At 48.6% G+C, this 18940-nt stretch overlaps 11 protein-coding genes across 11 annotated transcripts; 6 read left to right on the forward strand and 5 right to left on the reverse strand.

Moving 5' to 3' along the window:
- Positions 1 to 594: 594 nt before the first annotated feature.
- Positions 595 to 1036, reverse strand: EDB91DRAFT_1092798 (uncharacterized protein; the record flags this gene model as incomplete). The annotated part of the gene is made up of 3 exons (XM_041316764.1): positions 595 to 777; positions 839 to 936; positions 986 to 1036. Coding segments are annotated over 3 exons (213 nt in total), but the record flags the coding sequence as incomplete, so codon positions are not given.
- Positions 930 to 1863, reverse strand: EDB91DRAFT_17370 (SGNH hydrolase-type esterase domain-containing protein). Its single transcript, XM_041326317.1, has 4 exons — positions 1595 to 1863; positions 1458 to 1540; positions 986 to 1400; positions 930 to 936 (listed from the first exon to the last, which is right to left on the reverse strand). Exons 1-3 carry the CDS (start codon positions 1686 to 1688, stop codon positions 1107 to 1109), a joined length of 471 nt encoding a protein of 156 aa, XP_041184297.1. The 5' UTR covers positions 1689 to 1863; the 3' UTR covers positions 930 to 936; positions 986 to 1106.
- Positions 1864 to 1892: 29 nt separating this feature from the next.
- EDB91DRAFT_17572 (SGNH hydrolase-type esterase domain-containing protein) lies at positions 1893 to 3328 on the reverse strand. The gene is made up of 4 exons (XM_041326324.1): positions 3098 to 3328; positions 2930 to 3042; positions 2791 to 2873; positions 1893 to 2738 (listed from the first exon to the last, which is right to left on the reverse strand). Exons 2-4 carry the CDS (start codon positions 3021 to 3023, stop codon positions 2040 to 2042), a joined length of 876 nt encoding a protein of 291 aa, XP_041184298.1. The 5' UTR covers positions 3024 to 3042; positions 3098 to 3328; the 3' UTR covers positions 1893 to 2039.
- Positions 3291 to 4656, forward strand: EDB91DRAFT_17419 (tRNA-intron endonuclease catalytic domain-like protein). Its single transcript, XM_041326321.1, has 4 exons — positions 3291 to 3443; positions 3496 to 3633; positions 3687 to 4232; positions 4364 to 4656. The coding sequence occupies exons 1-4, from the start codon at positions 3383 to 3385 to the stop codon at positions 4555 to 4557; spliced, it is 939 nt and encodes a 312-aa protein (XP_041184299.1). The 5' UTR covers positions 3291 to 3382; the 3' UTR covers positions 4558 to 4656.
- Positions 4657 to 4663: 7 nt separating this feature from the next.
- EDB91DRAFT_1092824 (etoposide-induced protein 2.4-domain-containing protein) lies at positions 4664 to 6267 on the reverse strand. The gene is made up of 6 exons (XM_041316765.1): positions 6022 to 6267; positions 5762 to 5954; positions 5469 to 5692; positions 5403 to 5417; positions 5189 to 5348; positions 4664 to 5126 (listed from the first exon to the last, which is right to left on the reverse strand). Exons 1-6 carry the CDS (start codon positions 6201 to 6203, stop codon positions 4755 to 4757), a joined length of 1146 nt encoding a protein of 381 aa, XP_041184300.1. The 5' UTR covers positions 6204 to 6267; the 3' UTR covers positions 4664 to 4754.
- Positions 6268 to 8115, reverse strand: EDB91DRAFT_1092834 (uncharacterized protein). The gene is made up of 7 exons (XM_041316766.1): positions 7897 to 8115; positions 7573 to 7634; positions 7417 to 7523; positions 7291 to 7358; positions 6923 to 7234; positions 6753 to 6863; positions 6268 to 6695 (listed from the first exon to the last, which is right to left on the reverse strand). The coding sequence occupies exons 1-7, from the start codon at positions 7987 to 7989 to the stop codon at positions 6681 to 6683; spliced, it is 768 nt and encodes a 255-aa protein (XP_041184301.1). The 5' UTR covers positions 7990 to 8115; the 3' UTR covers positions 6268 to 6680.
- A 535-nt stretch (positions 8116 to 8650) lies between these two features.
- EDB91DRAFT_1241533 (RF-1 domain-containing protein) lies at positions 8651 to 9805 on the forward strand (the record flags this gene model as incomplete). Its single annotated transcript, XM_041322088.1, has 7 exons — positions 8651 to 8732; positions 8782 to 8802; positions 8854 to 9024; positions 9076 to 9184; positions 9236 to 9360; positions 9421 to 9587; positions 9656 to 9805. The coding sequence occupies 7 exons, from the start codon at positions 8651 to 8653 to the stop codon at positions 9803 to 9805; spliced, it is 825 nt and encodes a 274-aa protein (XP_041184302.1).
- Positions 9806 to 9925: 120 nt separating this feature from the next.
- Positions 9926 to 12129, forward strand: EDB91DRAFT_17855 (adenylate cyclase associated N terminal-domain-containing protein). The gene is made up of 9 exons (XM_041326332.1): positions 9926 to 10149; positions 10205 to 10460; positions 10515 to 10739; positions 10789 to 10874; positions 10923 to 11028; positions 11082 to 11349; positions 11400 to 11491; positions 11539 to 11662; positions 11717 to 12129. Exons 1-9 carry the CDS (start codon positions 10100 to 10102, stop codon positions 12034 to 12036), a joined length of 1527 nt encoding a protein of 508 aa, XP_041184303.1. The 5' UTR covers positions 9926 to 10099; the 3' UTR covers positions 12037 to 12129.
- Positions 12116 to 15876, forward strand: EDB91DRAFT_1092876 (uncharacterized protein). The gene is made up of 21 exons (XM_041316767.1): positions 12116 to 12338; positions 12405 to 12804; positions 12865 to 13150; positions 13209 to 13350; positions 13400 to 13554; positions 13606 to 13770; positions 13831 to 13850; positions 13906 to 13914; positions 13971 to 13975; positions 14031 to 14049; positions 14101 to 14137; positions 14186 to 14238; positions 14290 to 14437; positions 14499 to 14605; positions 14659 to 14810; positions 14862 to 14891; positions 14944 to 15145; positions 15196 to 15214; positions 15269 to 15356; positions 15413 to 15573; positions 15631 to 15876. The coding sequence occupies exons 1-21, from the start codon at positions 12297 to 12299 to the stop codon at positions 15674 to 15676; spliced, it is 2286 nt and encodes a 761-aa protein (XP_041184304.1). The 5' UTR covers positions 12116 to 12296; the 3' UTR covers positions 15677 to 15876.
- Positions 15877 to 16218: 342 nt separating this feature from the next.
- On the forward strand, positions 16219 to 17610 carry EDB91DRAFT_18185 (uncharacterized protein). Its single transcript, XM_041326345.1, has 2 exons — positions 16219 to 16813; positions 16950 to 17610. Exons 1-2 carry the CDS (start codon positions 16400 to 16402, stop codon positions 17163 to 17165), a joined length of 630 nt encoding a protein of 209 aa, XP_041184305.1. The 5' UTR covers positions 16219 to 16399; the 3' UTR covers positions 17166 to 17610.
- Positions 17611 to 17637: 27 nt separating this feature from the next.
- EDB91DRAFT_1042053 (uncharacterized protein) lies at positions 17638 to 18797 on the forward strand (the record flags this gene model as incomplete). The annotated part of the gene is made up of 3 exons (XM_041312969.1): positions 17638 to 17966; positions 18026 to 18328; positions 18404 to 18797. Coding segments are annotated over 3 exons (1026 nt in total), but the record flags the coding sequence as incomplete, so codon positions are not given.
- Between the last annotated feature and the right edge of the window lie 143 nt (positions 18798 to 18940).

The following is an 18940-nucleotide window of genomic DNA, read 5'->3' on the forward strand; positions in this document are numbered from 1 at the left end:
AGTCAGCAATCTAATGTGGCCTAGAATACGAAAGAGCTGAACAAAGAAAAACATCAACAGAAAATGCGACACATGGCTTGGCCATTGTCCACGAACCACTGAGAGTTTCGCGTAAATAATAACCTCATGGTTTGTTGATATGCCGGCGCGCGTTGCTCATATGTATGTACAAGGATGAGGAAATACTACTCACCTTGATCGTAAAGAATGTGTTAACGGAGGGGGCCGGGGCCTGAGTCGTATATGCAAAGAATAAGAGTGAGTTATCGACTTCACCAACAACTTGGCCTTCAGTCTGAATATCGTTCACAGTGCAACCAACTCGAACAGAACAGAAAACGTAAACAAACTTTGGTGTAGACAATTGTGGGTCCACAAAGTTGGATCCTGTCCTAAAAGGGTCAGCGACGCGCTGCACCTAACCAAGAAACGAGAAGATCGTGTCGTATGTGTATGAAGTGTCCTGCCTCCGTAGACGATTCAGCCCTACGCGCTTTATCGCCCTAGTGGTATGTGCTGGCAAGAGAATTAGGCAAAAGAACAATTGTTTGCCCTCTCTTTGGCGTATGTTGATATTGATCACGTGTATTTTGTCTTTTGTCAATCCGGGTTTCGGAACTTCTTTGGGACCGATCATCCTCCTAGTACATACACATACTATGATAGTCTATAACACAGTTCTAAGACAAGTTAATGATTCGTCGTGCACGTCGCTACAGCTGTACTTTCCGTTTCACTAAAGATGGCCTTGGATTTTGTACATTCACTTGGTCCCAGCTGCACACAAAGTTCAAACTATCGGCATCCAGCATCAGATATAAATTCAGAGGGGACGCACGGTGCAAACACATCTTGCATCTTCACACCATTGAATTCAGTAGGGTCCAGTTCTGGATACACCCGCTCTACAATGTCCACGATGGCCTTGAAGACAATCTGTGGTGAAGGTCAGCAAATTCAACAGAGTATCAGAATTTACGCGTACATTGTAACCATCACTGTTTAAATGTAGCCCATCGGTCAAGTATTTTTTGCATCCTTCCTCGCTTCGGCCAGCGCCATCGAACATCTGTGTCCAGATATCTGCCACGGGCACATTCTCGCTCTCACCTACTTCCTTGACGGCTTCTCGTAGTCTCAAATACACGTGGACTCTCAGGGTTACCCCGCTGCTTCTCATTTACTGGTGGTGGGGTAATCAGGATTATGCGGGTCTCGGGGGAGTAGTACGCTGACGTCGGCGTTTTTACCATTTTAATAAGATGGCTTAGATTCGCTTTGTACCTGTCTCTTGGCACATGTCGTGTGTTGGGAGCAGGCGCAGCGTCGTTGGCGCCATACCATATTGTAAGTAACTTGACATTCCGGACGTGATGCTGTTCATCCTGTTTGGCGAAGATCTGTCACGAATCTATTCAGCACACTGTCTTCGTCCCTGACAAAGGCATGTCTTTCACCTGCTCACAAATTGGAATGGCCCAGTCCGTTTGATAACCTCCGAGGCCGCGGTTGATAACGTCGAGCTTCCGAACGTATCTTTCTGTATGTCGCAGTTTCAGATTCTAGTCTCAACAAATGTGTGTGATTTGCACACCCGCAAGCAACTGCGCGAAGCCTCCTTGTTCCCATCCACGCTGAGTCAGGGAGTCACCGACGAGCATAATAACATCTTGTATATTGGCAGCCATATAATTTTCCTTGTCTTGAGACCGATTGATTAGAATTTGACAGATGTTTGAAGACAGTAAACGTTCGCCCACTATCTGTGCTGCTCGACCGATCGCTGTGATTTGAAAAACTTGGACGTGGGTATGTGTAGGTAGGAGGAGCAGTTACTAATCCTCAACACTGCTCTATGAATTCGATGCGGCATCCCGCGAACTAGTCATGTGGTCACCTGCTCCTCGTCAGGTTACACCCGCAGTTCCCAGTCCTCCCTCTACTTAAGATACACGGATGAACACAGTCGCAGTGCTGCGGCACAGTTATGAGAAAAGTTAACGATACGTCCGCATCCTCAGTAACCATATATACAGGGACTAGAGTTGCGTTTTCCGCTTTACCAGAGACGGTCTTGGATTCTGTACATTCACTTCGTTCCAACTGCGCATGAACGCATCAGCGTCCTTGGAAGCAGAAATAAATTCAAAGAAGACGCACGGTACAAACACACTTTGCATCCTCACACCATGTTCTTCAGTGGGGTCCAATTCGGGGTATACGCGCTCTACAATGTCGACGATGGCCTTGAAGACGATCTTTGACCTTGAAGGTGAGCAAGCTTGCAGATCAGAATTCAAGTTTGCGCGTACATTGTAACCATCACTGTTTAGATGCAGCCCATCGTTCAGGTATTTTTCGCATCCCTCCTCACTTCGTCCAGCGCCGTCGAACATCGGCGTCCAGATGTCCGCGACGGGCACATTCTCTTTCTCACCCACTTCCTTGACAGCCTCCGCGTACAACCTCGTGGTCTCGAATACGCGTGGACTTTCAGGGATATCCCATTGCTTCGTATTTACCGGTGGCGGGGTGATCAAGATTATGCGGGTCTCGGGGGAGTAGTACGCTGACGTCGGCGATTTCACCATTTGAATAAGATGGCTTAGATTCTCTTTGTATCTGTCTCTCGGGACGTGTTGTGGGCTGGGAGCAGGCGCAGCGTCGTTGGCGCCGTACCATATTGTGAGTAACTTAACCTGCGGGACATGATGCTGCTCATGCTGCTTGGCGAAGATCTATTACGAATATATTCAGCTTCGTCTCCGAAAAGACGACGCTATCTTTTACCTGCTCACAAACTGGAATCGCCCAGTCCGTTTGATAGCCCCCGAGACCGCGGTTGATAACGTCGAGCTTCCGAACGTATCTTTCTATAACATCGCAGCCTCAGATTCTAATTCTTTCCAAACGTTTTTGATCTGCGTACCCGAAAGTAACTGCGCGAAGCCTCCTTGTTCCCATCCACGTTGAGTGAGGGAGTCACCGACGAGCATGATAACATCTTGGACATTCGCGGCCATATCTTCTACTATTTCTTGCCTTATCACCGATCGATCAGTTATTTGATAGATGGTTGAAGACTGTTGACGTTTACCTACCTCCAGTGTCACTGGCCCGATTGCTCTATACGATGGTTTGGAAGACAAGGGCCAATAATAAAGGTAACAGGCTGCAGGAACATATCGTGATGATCTTATAAACACATCTATGGATTCGATGCGGCATCCCAGGGCATCCCGCGGACTCGCGAGGAGTCATGTGGTCGGGAGTCGGGACGTTACGTACATTACTTATTCGTGCATCGTTATGAAAACCTAGTAATCTTTGTCCTTTGATTCTCAAATCAGCCTGGCCAGTGCAACTGGCCAAAATCGCAGGTATGACCCACCCTATATTGCTTCGAGTTTCAAATTTCAAAGCCTACGTGTGGGACGTCGACGGTTAGGTCATTATCATAATTTGATATCGCCATTTTTAATCGTGCACGAGCAGACATCAACATCCTACGTTCACATCATCATATATGTGGTATCCTTACTGGGACTCTTCCACACCTGTCCTCGCAGAATATATTCTTAGGATTACCCCTCCAGCTGATGCCGGAGGAGGCTGTTCTCCTTGTCGAAAATGGTTAGTTCTTTTAAAATTTATGCGCCTCATCCCAGCAGCGATTATGCGTCTAGGAATCGCTGTGTTCGTGGACGATCCCAACGCCCACATCGCTCCGTCTCCATTGGTGTTGAAACTATGGCAAGAAGCGCGCCTCAGCGACGTAAGACAGCAGATAGCTTTAACGGAAGAGAAAGAGTCCATCGAAGCTTCTAACCCTGATCGCGCCATGTCTGAAAGTGCGAAGCGCAAGCGCAAAGAACGAGAAGAACGCCGTGCACGTGCAATGGCCAATACCGCTCCCAACGTTGCTACCGAAGATAGCCCATCTTCTCCCACACCTGAAAATCCCTCACAGCCTGCCATCGGAGAATCCCCGGACAGTGCTATTGTGCCCTCTGCACCTCACACCGTCCATATTCCCGCGTCTTCATCCACGCTGGAATGGTACGCGCCACACTCCCATTCATCCTTAACAATTGCACGCGAAGCTGGCATATGGCAGTATCCCTCGACCCTACAGGAGCGCGCACGCTGTGGCGTCTTTCGCGACTTGTGGGAGAAGGGATATTACATGGGTGGAGGCATAAAGTTTGGTGGCGAGTACTTAGTCTACCCCGGTATGTTTTCCTTTCTGTCCGCAAACCTTCCCGTTACACCACCCACGCACGTCCTTAATTATTTTCGTTAACCAGTAGTATATCGGAAACACGTGCTGACTTGTGTTATTCATCGTGTTTTATCTTCACAGGTGACCCCCTCCGTTATCATTCGCACTTTGTCGCATCGGTCATCGAAGCTCCGGATGCCGCTCTCCGCCCAATGGAAATTGTCGCACATGGCCGACTTGGCACTGGGACAAAGAAGGCTCATTTGCTGTGTGAATGGAATGATGAATCGCAGGTTGTATCTTATCTCTCTATCGAATGGGCAGGATTTGGGTGAAGACCTGGATATTGTATAGAAGCGATTGTGCCTTGTCTCAAAACTTCTATACCACGTTGTTTCCAACCCAGTTGTTGTCTACTGTTCTCATCATTATTATCAAAGGGGTATAGAATTGCGAGGGTTGTGCGTGATATCAAGCAATGGCATGCAAGTATGAGTCAAAGTTGCCAGTAAGATCATGATTGTGATATCCGTCAATCCCTCTTTCGCCTCACAGCACTAGGTGCCTTGCCATTCCTCGGTGGCCTTTCTCCAAGCCTCCTTGCCTGAACAGCTGGGGAATCACCTCTCGCCGTACGACCGACATTCCTTAATTCAACACCTGCCCCTTCTTCTGCCTGTTCGGTAGTTTCGCTTGGTGTTCTCCGGTGTCGAGTACCCGCGCTGCCACCGACACTTAACACTCTGACGATGAGATCGTTCAGCCAAATGACAATTGCAAAGACCGGCATCCTAATCGGAACGAGCGGCGAAGGAAAGCGCATAGCGTCGGTAGACTCCGTGAATGGTGCAGGATTGTAAGGATCCTGCGGGACGGGCCGTGCGTGCATCGCCATTATGATAAACTGGAATCAGTAAATCAGTAGTAGAACCATGGGAAGAAAGGAGAAAAGATCATAAAACATACGGCGGGGAACATGAGTGCGAAAAGGGCAGCGTTTGCCAGTCCACTTCCACAATTGCAGATCACGGCGGACGGAAGACCAAATGCGAAGTAGTATGCCCATCGTTCTTCTAGATGACGCACTCTTTGGGCCAAGGATGAACTACGGGCCACCCATACAAACCTGAGATGTCCGTACTTCAGTGGGAGCGGCGATATCTCAGTGACGGTAACTTACTCAAAACAATAATATCTGAAGGAAAGTTAGAACTGCCGATTATCAATCAGCAGCTGGTACACTGACGCATTAACCCAGCACATAAATGCAAAACTCATCCACGGTCCGGCAATTGGTATTGAGCCCAATGCCAATGACACGATAACAGAGGTAAGAATCATAACAGCACGGTATGCGGACGTGGCGAGCATAGTTAGCATACCGTTATAGGTAACTGGCTGTTGATGTGCCGAGCGGTTCCCGTGCTGAAGGACAAAGGACCGTTTCGCGATAAGATTGCACCAGGAACTCTGAGTGGAAGAATAATTTCGGTTCATTTCTAACTGAAATAAGCCCTCAAGATCAGGTTATTGACGTACATTAAGATAGTAAGACACTCCAACCACCGGGAACAGCCAAAGAACACGATAAAACCATCCCACATTGCGGTGAAGCCAGCCCGGGTGGTTATGCACGAGAGGTTGTAGAAGCAAATCAAACGCGTAGATGGAGGTCAAGGACAGAGAATTGAGCAGCAACGACTTGAGAATATTTGAGCGAATTTCACGATCGCTGTAAGGTTCCGAGGAATTGTGTGTAGGACGACAAAATACATAGACAGTGAGTGAATGGAATGTACCTTGTAGCGGTCTTCACGACAACATCCCACCGAAAGGCTTCAAGAATACCCCTGGATGCCCATGTCAATTGTAGCTTGATCGTTTCTTGTAAAGAGAGAAATATAGGATAAGCAGAGCGGGATAGCTGATGCTGGTGCGAGTAAGGATACGGGGATTGTATGCTACTCGACTGTCTGGACATGTCCCTCCTCGAAGTCGCAGTGCCCGCTCGTGCCACAGCAGTTGGTGAGAAACAACGAATTTGGTAATAGTCGGAGTCTTGCATATGCGCGGTGCTCATGCGCATACACGTTATCCCCGAACGGATTTGAATGCATTCTTAGATAAGTAGGTTGGCTTAGGTTCTAACCACGCCGCACCCTAGTTCTATCATGACCCTCTTGTTCGAATCTTACTCTGCTGTGTAACCTTGGAATCAAGACATTGACCACGACAACTAGTCCCCTGGGATACACGAGAATTGATGGTTTGATACTCGAGGGCTAGTATGACCCAATAAATTACAATACAATCAAATACGAGAAATAAGAAAGGTGCAATCAGACCGGCGAGGGAAAGTGCATGGAGGAGGTAGAGTAGTCATAGACTAGGTTCTACAGCTTAGTGTACCATGAGATCAGGGGGACAAGTATATCAAAGATGGCGGCTGGAGGATCACTTATTTCTTGACCACCTGGTCGAAGGGCAGGTCAACCTATGCAATCACAGCGCATTTCAGTTATTTGCATACCTTCTTCCTGCTCGTTGTTGAAGTCGCTGCCTTGACTGCGGGTTTCTTTGCGGTGGGTTTCTTGGTGGCTGCAGCCTTGGCCTTAGCGGATGCGCTTGTTCCAGTTACGGCCTAAGAAATTTGAAAGTAAGTGGCTGGCAAAATGCCTAAAATTGAGCCAACGATCAGACCTTCTTTGCGGCGCCACGCTTAGATGCGGAGGTCGTCTTCTTGACAGGGGCAGATTTCTTGCCTGCCATCGTCTTTTTTGTTGCAGGAGCTGCCTTTGCCTTGGTAGAAGCCGCAGATTTCGTCGCCGAAGTCTTTGCAGCAGTTTGAGCTGCAGGTTTCTTAGCGGTGGCGGCCTTAGTTGTTGGCGCTGTCTTCGCTTTCACAGCTGGCTTCTTGGCCGCGGTGGCCTTTGCGGTTGTAGCCTTTGTAGTTGCAGTCTTGACGGGGCGTGCCTTAGTGGCCACCTTGGGTGCAGCCTTCGTAGGCTTGTTCTGCTCTCGCTATATTAATCACCACATCACGTGGTCAAGTCAGTGAGTGCACGGACCTCCTTGGAGGCTGAGGTGTCAGCGGCCCTTGCGGTCTTAGGAGGCAGTTTCACTCGACCGGAAGGTCCTATACAGTGGTCATCAACACAGAACTGGGTTGTGGACCTACGCAATGATTTTCTTACCCTTGGGAAGGACAAAAGTCCCCTTCTCTGCACCGCTGGTGATGGCCTTGCTCAAATGAGTCAGTTGAGCGTTGTCAATGACGACGTTGTATTTCTCCTCGACGAATCTAGAGCACTCTAAACATCCCTCGGTTTAGCAGAAATATGTGAACTCACTTCTTGATCTGGGGGCGGGAGACGCCAGAGCGGGCGTCCTCAGGATTGGCAGCAATGCACTCCTGTTTAGTAATATCGCATGTTAGAAAAGTTGTTCCGTGGCTGGTAGCACCCTTCACGATATGAAGATGCATGCCACAAGGTCCATTAGGCCATTGGGAGACGAAAAAATAAATGTGGCCCGCGATTCCGTATACTCCCCCTGGAGCCTGCCTTTTATAGTACCCCTGGGTGCGGATGCCTCACCCTTTCTATGATACTCGAAATCGGACCAAGGAGAGGTATAGGATGGAGTAGAGAATGCTAGAATATCGATTGACTGACCTTGATCATATCGACCCAAGATGGGTGATTGGGAGAGGCCCTGGTGGTCTTCTTAGCACCCGATTTCGTTGCAGTGACTTTCTTCACGGACATATTGCGAGCGATTGTAAAAATGCTGTAAGTGTTATTCTTGCTGTCTGTGCTAATTGTGATGCTCAGCAGGGACCGGAGTAACTGGCGGAAACAAACGGATTGGAGATGGTGGTGGTTTGAGAGAGGGATGTGTTGAAACTCCGAGGGCGCGTTGAGCAGTCAACAAACTCAATTCGCGCGAGTCACGTGAGTCCATATTTCAGATACGTTTATCGACCCCATTTACTCTACACAGAAGGTCCCGCTAATTCGCCATTTCGTCTGATTATTGAAGCTGAGTACGGTAGGGGATTCCTGTCTGAAAAAGGCGCAAAATCTAAGGCAGAAGCAGACAGTACATATTGATCCTTGAAAATGGCAGTTATGCTCAAAGAACCGCACATATATTAACCTCGTACGCGCTGGAGTACGTGCATTCAACTGCTGCTTCCTACAGGACCTCAATTTTTCATTTATTCGTCGGTTGGATGATTTATGGGACAGTCAGGGAGAAGACATGTTTTTGTCCTATTCAGCAAGAACGCGACGCGTCCAAAAAAGGAGCGCGTCTTACGCCCTAATGGCTGCTCGGTCCCCGTTTGGAAGTTGTGCTTTTGATCGACGTCGGAACTTCCCGATAGGTTGGTATCGAGTCCGGCCTAGTCCGACGACTTGTTCGACCATGTCTGTTACGCCAGCGCTCAGAGCAGGTGTCCGCTCAGCGTACCGTGACTTGCTACGGGCTTCAGCTTCTACTTTCTATGGTTGGTCATTTTTTCTTTCTTCCATGGACTATCTCACCCTAGTTCATAGGCGATGAGCCCATACAAAGAGGTTTGTACGCACACAATGTCCATACCTCCAGAACTTAGCAATTTGATTCAGCATTCCGACACAAGATGCGGACGGAAACATTGTATTTGGACAACTCCGCACAACATGACGTGAAACTGGTCGAAGAGAAAATCCAACTCGCCCGTGAGCTTGCAATCATGTTACGCAGAAACGTTGTGCAAGCTCGCAGAACACAAACCCAAGATGGGGATGATGCTTGGAGTATGTGGCCTGCGATTAGACTCACTCGGAAGTCGCTAAGTCGCGTTATAGACCTCCGGTTCACGAAGGACACTGAACTTGGCGAAAACGAGAGTATTAAGAACCCACCTCCCATGCCATCCAGCAGACGAGCGCGAAGATTAGAGAAGGGCGAGCAAAGGTTCGTTTTATGGTCAAAAAATTTGCAGTAGGTCACTAAGCTAACTCATAGTATAGAACCTGCTGCTCAGCATAGCGCTCATATGCCACGCAATTTTTCTGCTCTCAAGAGGGCCCACCGAGAGCGGAAGATTCCGGAGTTGCGTGAGGAGGACCTTGAGGAATCGTTCGTTAGAGGTGGGTGAAAGTCAAATGCGGACTGCTTTCAGTTATAATATTTATTAATGTACGACCAAGGCAGCGGTCCTGGCGGGCAATCTATCAATAAGACCGAGAATAATGTCCAACTTCTTCATAAACCCACTGGTTTTCGTGTGGCATGCCAGGAAACTCGATCACTTCAAACAAATCGCATGCTCGCTAGGCGATGGCTCCTGGAAAAGGCGTGTATCTCTGAATATCTTGTGACGCCTACATAGATGGGCTAAATTATTTCTATCGAACACTGTTCCCTCTGATTGAATTCATTTAGGTAGACAAACTTCACAATCCTGGCCTATCTAAGGGTGAACTGCAACGTGCGAAGCAACAGGAAAGAGAACGTCAACGACGGAAGAAGTCGAAGAGGAAGGCGAAGGCACGAGCGCAAGAGAAAGACTGTCTGGAAGCGCAGGAAAAGTGATGAACCCTATGGCCAGGACGTGTCATGTATATGAAAATGACTACCGCTTCTGTCTAAGCATTCGTTGAGACCCTATAGGCCTAGAAAATATAAGTACAAACAGAATGTGCACGCTGCACAAGTTACCAGCTGCGGAATACTCCGGTGTGGGGAAGTCGCGCAGCATTTCACAAGCTTAATAGAATTCTCTGTCACCATCTTACGCATACCATCTCGCAAGGGCACAACTGGGCCTCCCGAAGTTTCCTTTTCTTGTTTGGAACCCACTGTTGGAAGAAGACAAGTTCGGTCGATATGTCATCATCTGCTCAAGGGCTCTACTCGCTGGCCACTCTAATCAAGCGGTGTGCATCATTGTAGCAACCAGTTCTATGGAAGCTGACATCAATGTGCAATTAGGCTTGAAGCAATTACTTCGCGTCTTGAAGACGTGGAAGATTCCAGGAGTGGAGGTCATTCCAAGCGACAAAGTACCAGCACTGTCACTAGCGCAGCTGTTGCTGAAACTCCATCGGCTTCACCACCGCCTGTGATTGATGTGCAAGTACAAGTGCCACGTGCAGTTGCTGCATACGATGAGATTGTTATAGAAGGCCAACTTAAACCCTTCCTCGAGATCAATAAAGCCATTGCGCCTCCTCCACTAAACGAGCAGGTCATTTGCTGCACGATTTTTCTGTTTTTATATATTGAAGATTCGCGGTCCCAGGTTGATATGTTTGCCAAAGTACTTGCAACCCTGCGGTCTGTACTTCTCCAGGCCGCAGCATGCAGGAAGCCCGATCAAAAGGTGTTGATCGAAATTCTGTCGCCACTCCAGGCAGGCGTTGAGGCCGTGACCCGCGCTAAAGAGGCTGGGAGAAAGGAGAGAGACTGGTTCAATCACCTCACTGTTGTCGCAGACGGGACTGCTTTCGTTGGATGGGTCACTGTGGTATGATCTTGACGCGTCGAAAGGCCTTTTGAATGACGATCGCTTGCAGGAACCCAAACCGGCACCATACGTAAATGAGATAAAGGAAAGCGCCGCGTACTATGCAAACAGGATACTCAAGGATTTCAAAGAAAAGTGCGACTGACATCTTGCAGGAATGGTCTAAGTTGACGCCTATCCTAGGGACCCAAGGCACGCGGAGTGGGTACGAGCATTCAATGGAATTCTCGATGGGATGAAGCGCTATGTTATGGAGTTCCACACCACTGGTCTTGTTTGGAATGTCAGCGTAAGTGTTCATTTGCAATTGAATTATAGACCATCATAGACCATTTGCTACAGGGCATCCCGGTCTCGGAGTACAAGACGTCTCGTTCACAACCAGTCAGCGGTCCGCCGCCACCACCGCCACCACCGCCACCACCACCACCTCTAGCTGGATCAGCACCCTCCTCGGCAGCCCCTGCTGGTGGAGTTGCTGCTGTATTTGCAGACCTAAACCGCGGCGCAGAAGTAACAAAGGGGCTACGTAAAGTTGACAAAAGCGAGATGACCCACAAGAACAAAGACCTGCGAGCCGGAGGCGTAGTCCCTGCAAGCAGCGGGGCGGGTGAGTTTTCTTGCACTCGGTACATCAGACTTTCCTCATTATATGAATAGCTGCTAAGAAACCTGTTAAACCAACCAAACCTCAAGCCTTGATGGGCAAGAAGCCTGCCAAGTTCGCGCTGGAGGGCAATAAATGGGCCATTGTAGGCATCCCGTTTCAAATCATGTGACTCATCTGAAGGTCACTCAGGAATATCAAGAGAACGAATCCGCCTTGGAGGTCGCCAATACGGATATCAGCCAAGTAATCAACCTCTTTGCTTGCAAGAACACGACTGTCATTATCAAGGGGAAAATCAACGCCGTCACCTTGGGTCAGTGTCTGTTGGGTTGGTTTGACAATATTGTCACTTAAAAGCATATGACAGTCAATTGCACGAAGACTTCTGTGCTCGTCGAATCTGTGGTTTCTTCTGTCTCCATCATGAAGTCTCCATCGTTTGCCCTGCAAATTACAGGAGTGGCACCTACTATCCAAATCGACTCAACGGATTCGGGGCAGATTTACCTCTCGAAGCAGTGTCTTGGTGTTGAGATTACTACAGCGAAATGCAGTGCGATCAATGTCAGCTTGCCAGTCGAAGGGGAGGAGGATGGTGTCTTTGAAGAGCAAGCCATGCCCGAGATGCTGAAGACAGTGGTACAGAATGGCAAATTGGTCACAACAATTGTGGAACACACCGGCTAAACTACACAAATTACCCATACCTCTACCTAGTTATGTGCAATTGCAATTAATTTCGGGGACCAATGGTCTTGATGACGTAGATCATGCTCCGGGTATATGCATATTGGGTATGGGAGAAGATTCGTGTCAGTGAACACCGAGACGGTAAGTATGCACTCTATATGACGTTATTTAGCTTGGCACTGCCTTTCAGGTTTGTTCAAATTTCATGCGTCCAGGATCTAGCCACCCGACACCATACGACTTGACCCTCCCATATCATGGATATCGTGGGCTGGCATGCTCAGCGCAGTGCCCATAAGGCGAGTCATAGTTCATGCTTCAGGTTTCCCTGGAAGTGATTCACACAAGAGCCTGGCGCTACACAGGAAGCACGACATTTCTCTGAAGCCCAGAGAGGGCCAGACGGGACGTATCTGCCTGTAGAGGAGATTGATCCACTCCCTGATGGGACTAAGCTCGCTCAGGCTGACTTTCGCGTACCACCCTCGGCATCCCCGACTCCTGGTACTCTGACACCTCCTGTTCCTCCAAAATATTTTCCCGAGAATCTTGCCCACAATGCATATGCTTCTACTGGCCTTTCTATTGAGCAGTCAGTCTCTGGTAACTCCAGCGTCTCTTTGGCTCAGATGCCTGCAGTCGAACGTTCTAGAGCACAGAGACTGGCCAGGATGGAACCCCACCTTCAGCTCATGGTCGGGCCCCTTTTGCGTTACGATACAGTTGACGAAAGCGGTCTTTGGCGAGGCGCAGCTCTTATTGTCAGTAAGTGTACCCTTGTGCCCGTGGCCGGGAAATCAGGCGTTGCAACTACAACCTTTCTAGCCGCAGATGCAGGATCTTCCTATGAGCCATTTCCAGTCTTAACTTATCAGTGGGACCCTGAGGAGATTTCCCGACCTTCTCTGAAGACGCAGGGATCTCGTTCGCTTTACGACCTTGGGCCGCACCCTGCGGATCCTCACGCCACTGCAATGGCTGGACCGTCAGCCCAGTCCCCTGACGCGAACGAGGCTTACTTCGGTGACTACAAGGGAAAAGGAAACACGAGAGACGATCAGACCCAACATGTAACTGGTCAGGAGATTTATGTCTATGCAGGGAATGGAGGGTGAGTGCAACAGGTCAACACAGTAGTAAGGGATCTTTGAACACTGAGACTTATACAGCACCTTTACGTTTTGGCGATTCCCCATCCAGATACAACTAGGTATCAATGAAATCTGCATCAAGTATAGTGTCAATGGCGGCATACAACTGTCCTTCTTCGTGCCTGCTCGTCATCAGAACATGCGCTGGGCAGCCCATTCGGTAAGGTTATCACAACCTGTGAGCAGCACGTTTGCCCACTTCCTCTTAGTGTAACGGTTTCAGCGCTGGTGTAAATCCGGACGACTTCAGGGGGCCGGGATTTAAGAGTGGTTATGACCCTATGTGGATTGATCTCTTGCGGAAGCATGTCGAACAACCATTTCATGTGCTTGTGGGAGGAGGCGATCAGTTATACTGCGACTCGTATGTATCTATGCATTCCCATCATCCTGAATAACCACGCTTTTCTGCTAGGTTGACTCGAGAGCCTGAGATACAACAATGGATCTTGGCAAAGCCCTCCGCGAAGAAAAAAATCCCTTTGACTAGTGAAATTGTCTCATGCATTGACCGTTTTTTCTTCAATCATTACTGTAGCTCCTTCAGAATGGGAGCGTTTGCGAGGGCTAATAGTTCGATGTACGTGGCCCAAATAATTTTAGGTATCCCCTCTGTTACTCACGACTACTGCCCCTGCAGTCCAATGTTGAATATGTGTGGTGAGATATGCGGATTGGACATCTTCGATAAAACACTCATATGTTGCATCTGCAGATGACCACGGTAAGTCGCTGATGTGTGCAACGGTGACTTCTTAACCAATCAATGCATATCTGCAGATTTGGTGTGTGCGATTGCGCACCATTCCCTTGTTACTGACTAATCTTGCGCATCTCAAGATCGATGGGTTTGGGAGCTGTACGTGACTTTATAGCTTGTTGATTCATTCATGACCATTCTTTACTGCAGACCCTGAAGAGCTTCAACAGTCTCCTGTGTTCAAGCAGTGGGTAGCTTTCATATCTCGGAAAGCTCTTGTTCATAACACCTTTAGTATCGGAACGCGAGGCTACTTTTTCTATCTGCTTTTTCAATGCTTCATCCATCGTGCGTTGCGGATGGCAATAGATTTCTCATATGCTGATCTCATCCTCATAGCTCATCACGATGGATTGGACGATAGAACAGGGAAGCACATGTTCAAGTCACTTATTTTGGGGGCTCAAGGCCCCTATGTCGGTTTGCCGTCGCATTCGTTTTTGTCTTACCTGGGGCCTGATGTGCAGATTCTCATGTTGGACTGTCGGTAAGTGGTCATCACACCGCGCAGTTTGGAGGCCTATGTGCTAATACATCACCGCTACAAGGGCCGAGAGAAAAAGGACCCAGGTCTGCAGCGAGTTTGAGTACCAAAAGGCATTTGAACGAATTAGGTATTTACCCTCGGACGTAAAACATCTCGTCGTGCAACTTGGTGCGGTCTCCAATGAGATCACAGCATCACCTTCATTTCATGTTGATCCGCAGGCATCCCCATTGCGTACCCACGAATGGTCTTCCTTGAAACTGCGCTAGACTCCAAGTTTAATCCCTTAATTGCCCTTGGACGCAGCGGAACCGCGGGGTTCAGTAGTTTTGTGAATAAGTTTAACGCGGACGCCGAGTTGCTGGATGATCTAGTGTGTTATTTCTCTCACAACGTGGCACGATGTAGCTGATGGTCTGAATAGAATGACCACTGGACCGCGAAGTCGCACAAGGTTTGGGAACGATCTCTCGTGTGGCTTCAACTTACAAAATTACTTCTTATAGAAAGAGCGCAACTGGTTTATTCAACAGATGCAAGGAATTGCAAGGATGAAGAGTCTGCGTATTTCCTTTCTTTCTGGAGATGTGCACTGCGCAGCCGTAGGGGTTCTTAAAACACTGGTCCGCGCCAATGGAGGAAAGAACAACCGGACGATTGATGTTCCGCCCGAAACTGATTATAGATACATGATTAATGTGGTAACAAGTATGTTCCTTTTACTCCCTCTCAAACTTCGTGATTCAATATTGTTTCAGGTGCAATCGTCAACGCACCGTAAGTGATGTGGTCATCTGCTGTGGGCAATGAAGCATATTAAGCCACTCTCAGGCCGCCGAATGGGGTGATCGCAATGGTGTCTACTTTGGCGACTAAGACTCATAGAACGCTGCATCACGCAGAAACTGATGAAGTCATGGTATGTCTCGAATCCTGAAAATGACCTGCAGCGATTCCATGCGTTATTTCCTGTAGCTTCCTATTTTTGTGAAGGAACCAAATGGTAACATTCGCCTCCAAAACAAGTATATAATGGGGCGACGGAACTGGTGTGCGGTCTCGTGCGATCCTCAAACACAAGAACTGGAATTTGACATTCGCGTCGAGATGGAAAAAGGGATTGGTGTCAGTGCTAGGTGAGCTTATAGTCTGTTTTTGTTTGTATTAGAAAGGTTCACCATCGTGTACCCCAGCTATTCAGTCCGAAGTCCTCCCCCCAAGTGGTTTCCTGGAACATAATACTTGGTGTTTCATATTCATGGTTTATGACACCGTTCGGTGTTGCATTATATACTTGGACTGTCGATGGCAATTTTTATTTACTCGAAACTTCGAGTTTACTTCCTTCAGGTGTTCAAGGACAATGATGAGTACTAGTAGAAGGGTTAATTAATAGTACTCAGGTGCAGTAAGCTTAAAGTCACGTTTGCCATCGGTAGACGAAATATTTTGGAAGGCGGTGAAGGTAAACCAGGGGTGTTGACAATCACCCGCTTGAACGCGCGGTGTACAGTATGCATGACGTACATGGCACACTCTTTCTCGGCGATGCTGCAAATTCCTACATGTTCAATTGTTTCGCATCGTCTTTCAGCGGGTGACCCTAGTGGTCTTTAAATCTGTAGCAAAGAAGCGCGTACTGCTACTCTGGAAGTGTACTCTAAAAGTTGTGCTTGGCCAGAGCCCGCGGCACTTCCTACTAATTCACCCACACAAGCACTGAAACATCAATACAGCTCGGAAGCCTTCGAGTTGTGCCCAACGTTGACCGACGCGTGGGCCCGCCGTCGATGATCCAACCATGGAGACCCCTTCATCACACTCACCTTTTGAGCCCTGTCTCATGCCACTCATACCAAGTCCCGTGCTCAGGAAGATAATGATATCAACTTTACGCCCGTCGCGGATCCATCATCCCAGTTCGATGTTGCCGGCGACGACGGCAATCAGCCCATTTCTCGCATGCCACTGAATGCCATTTCTTCCCCGTTGGATAGCCGCTATCATGATGGCTCATTTTATGAATTTGGAACATCTACAGCAACACTCCAGCAGCACGCATCCGCGCCTTGCTCACACATCCATCACATTCGTCCTGCAGAAAATATCCTCTTACAAGACCCTTTGCATCACAAATTTCGGATGCGGACTCCGGCTGTGGCATCTCGTTTTACGCCTCCTACTCCAAGCGTAATTCGGGACAGCCTGAAGGATTTGTTCTCTCATGCCAGGCATGAGCCTGGGGACATGTCACAGAAGTCGGGACCGCGTAGCAACAGTTTTGGTGTCAGTGAGATTGTCATTGCCACTGTTGTTACTCGTGCAAGAGTACGGTATAAAGGCAAAGGACAAGTTTCAGTGATGATGATAAACCCAGTGCGTCGATGCCCTTTACTTCATCATCTGTGGTATCATATTACAATATCAAAGTGTCTCCACCATCCTCGCTACCAAGACAGCGAGGCTCACTTATTCAATTACCCTCTATCGTTTTTTTCTGAAGACTTCACAGAACTCTTGCCTTAACTTCGGCTGCCCCGTTCTGTTTTACTCCAGACTCTCCATTAAAGACCTCAGGTTTAAGAACAGAAGATGTTACCCTCTTCCACTCCGGGACAATTACCACTGGAAAGTTCCTCATCTCAGGATAGTGCTGAGGCACAGACACGCGAGGCAGATGTCACTCCCGTGCAAGATAGCCTCGCCAATACGAACTACACCGAAATGAAGGCCTCAAGACCTCTGGAAAGCAGCGGCCTGTGCACGCCAATCCCTTCTCCGTCGCGTGCTAAATCTCTTCCTTTACGCACCCCGGCACCCCCAGATGCACGGATGTCGACCCGAAAGCAACCCACGATGATTTCGGAAATTAGATCTCACAATGGATCTACTGATCAATTCAAGTTTGGTTCTATCAGAAGGAGAAAGAGCACCATCAAAGTGCGCTTTGGTGTAACGAAATCAGAGGAGTCAACTGCTGAAGTCGAACATCAAGAATCATCTGTGACTACAGTGCGCATATCTGCGCCTGACTCTGCGCCTAATGGTCACGCATCACGGGTGGAGGGCGTCCCCAAAGAATGGACCAATGGTTCCTCTCAAGGTGATGCCGTAGACTGTTTGGTCCCAGCTATGCCTGTCGCTCCTGGGGGCCGTATGACACCCGCATCTCGTGCAAATGCACCACCATCACGTCCACAACACCCAGCGTGAAGGTTGTGGATGCATTCGGTCGAGAAAGGATTGACGAACTTCCGATACCGATTGCGAACGGGCGTGCGGGCGCAAAAGATATAATTCGTTCATCGTCATCAGCTAAAACTCCTCGCACCCTTCGTGCCTCAAGCAAGAGCAAAATTCGCATCGTCGATGCAATGGGAAGTCGGGAAGGGAATGTCACTGAATCCTCATTCGTTGAAAATTCATCAGTCCTACATGACAATACGCCCATTTGTCGCACTGGGACCCTGTCTCAAATACAACAAACGCTGTGGGAGTGGGCTGGTAGGCTGATGAGTGACGAAGATAGGTAATATTGTAAGCGTAAGACTTCACCAAAAAAAAGCGGATTGATAGGAACTGCATTAGGCTTGCTGATGATCTCGCACTGAACACGACCCACCTCAAAGAGCTCGAAGAAGTTTCAAGGACATCACGGCACGCTCAGAATCAATTGGCTCGGGCACTTCGTGTCGAATCGGTGAAAGAGCACGACTTGATGCACAAATATGCCAAGGATGCCATGGGCCGAAGCGGGCTTTTGGTAAGACAAAGTGCATATATATTTGAAATGGTCGCGTCTTATCATTCTCGTAGCCGACTATCACTGGTGGCAGCGGTTCTTTCCACCGTGATTTGGTTTGGTTTGGAGTTATGTTACAGATTATTTTCGTCCTTGCAATGTGGCGGTGGGTTTCTCCACTTCATATGGAAGTTTCCTCACTGATCTTATGAATGTCTACGTAGATTCGTACATGTCCAAGCTCTCCGTCTCTTCTGTACCGTCTATTATGATCCTCTATGTCCGGAGTTGAACCCCTTACCTGGGCACTCCCGCCAATTCTTGCCCCCATACCCCTCATTCCTGTGGTCGCTCCCACAGGCGTACGAGGTCCTGAAACACGAAGGATGGATAGCTTTGAAAGCGGAACTACAGGGCGCTGTGCGCCGCGCCGGTGAACGTGCTTGGGAGAGCTGGACAGAACCCCCTAACGCAGGGACTTGGTCACCTACGCGATTGTGTCGTCAAAACCTGCAAAACACTCCAGACTATCTAGCGCACCTTACGGCCCCCGGAGTCCTTCCCTACTCTGGACTTGCGCCATGCAACCCATGGGGAATGGTTGAGTTCGAAATATAACTGCTCTCCATCGTTGGTTTGTCAAGGTTCAATTTCAGAACAACTTCGCCAGCCACAACGACCCCCTATATGGCGTTAGCATTTTGTTTCATCCTAACCGGCAGTTGAGAAATTTCTATATGTGACGACCTGCCAACTTGGCT

The sequence above is a fragment of the Suillus paluster genome (genome assembly GCF_016628075.1).
Source record: "Suillus paluster strain FC165 chromosome Unknown EDB91scaffold_1, whole genome shotgun sequence".
Taxonomy (NCBI): Eukaryota; Fungi; Basidiomycota; class Agaricomycetes; order Boletales; family Suillaceae; genus Suillus; species Suillus paluster.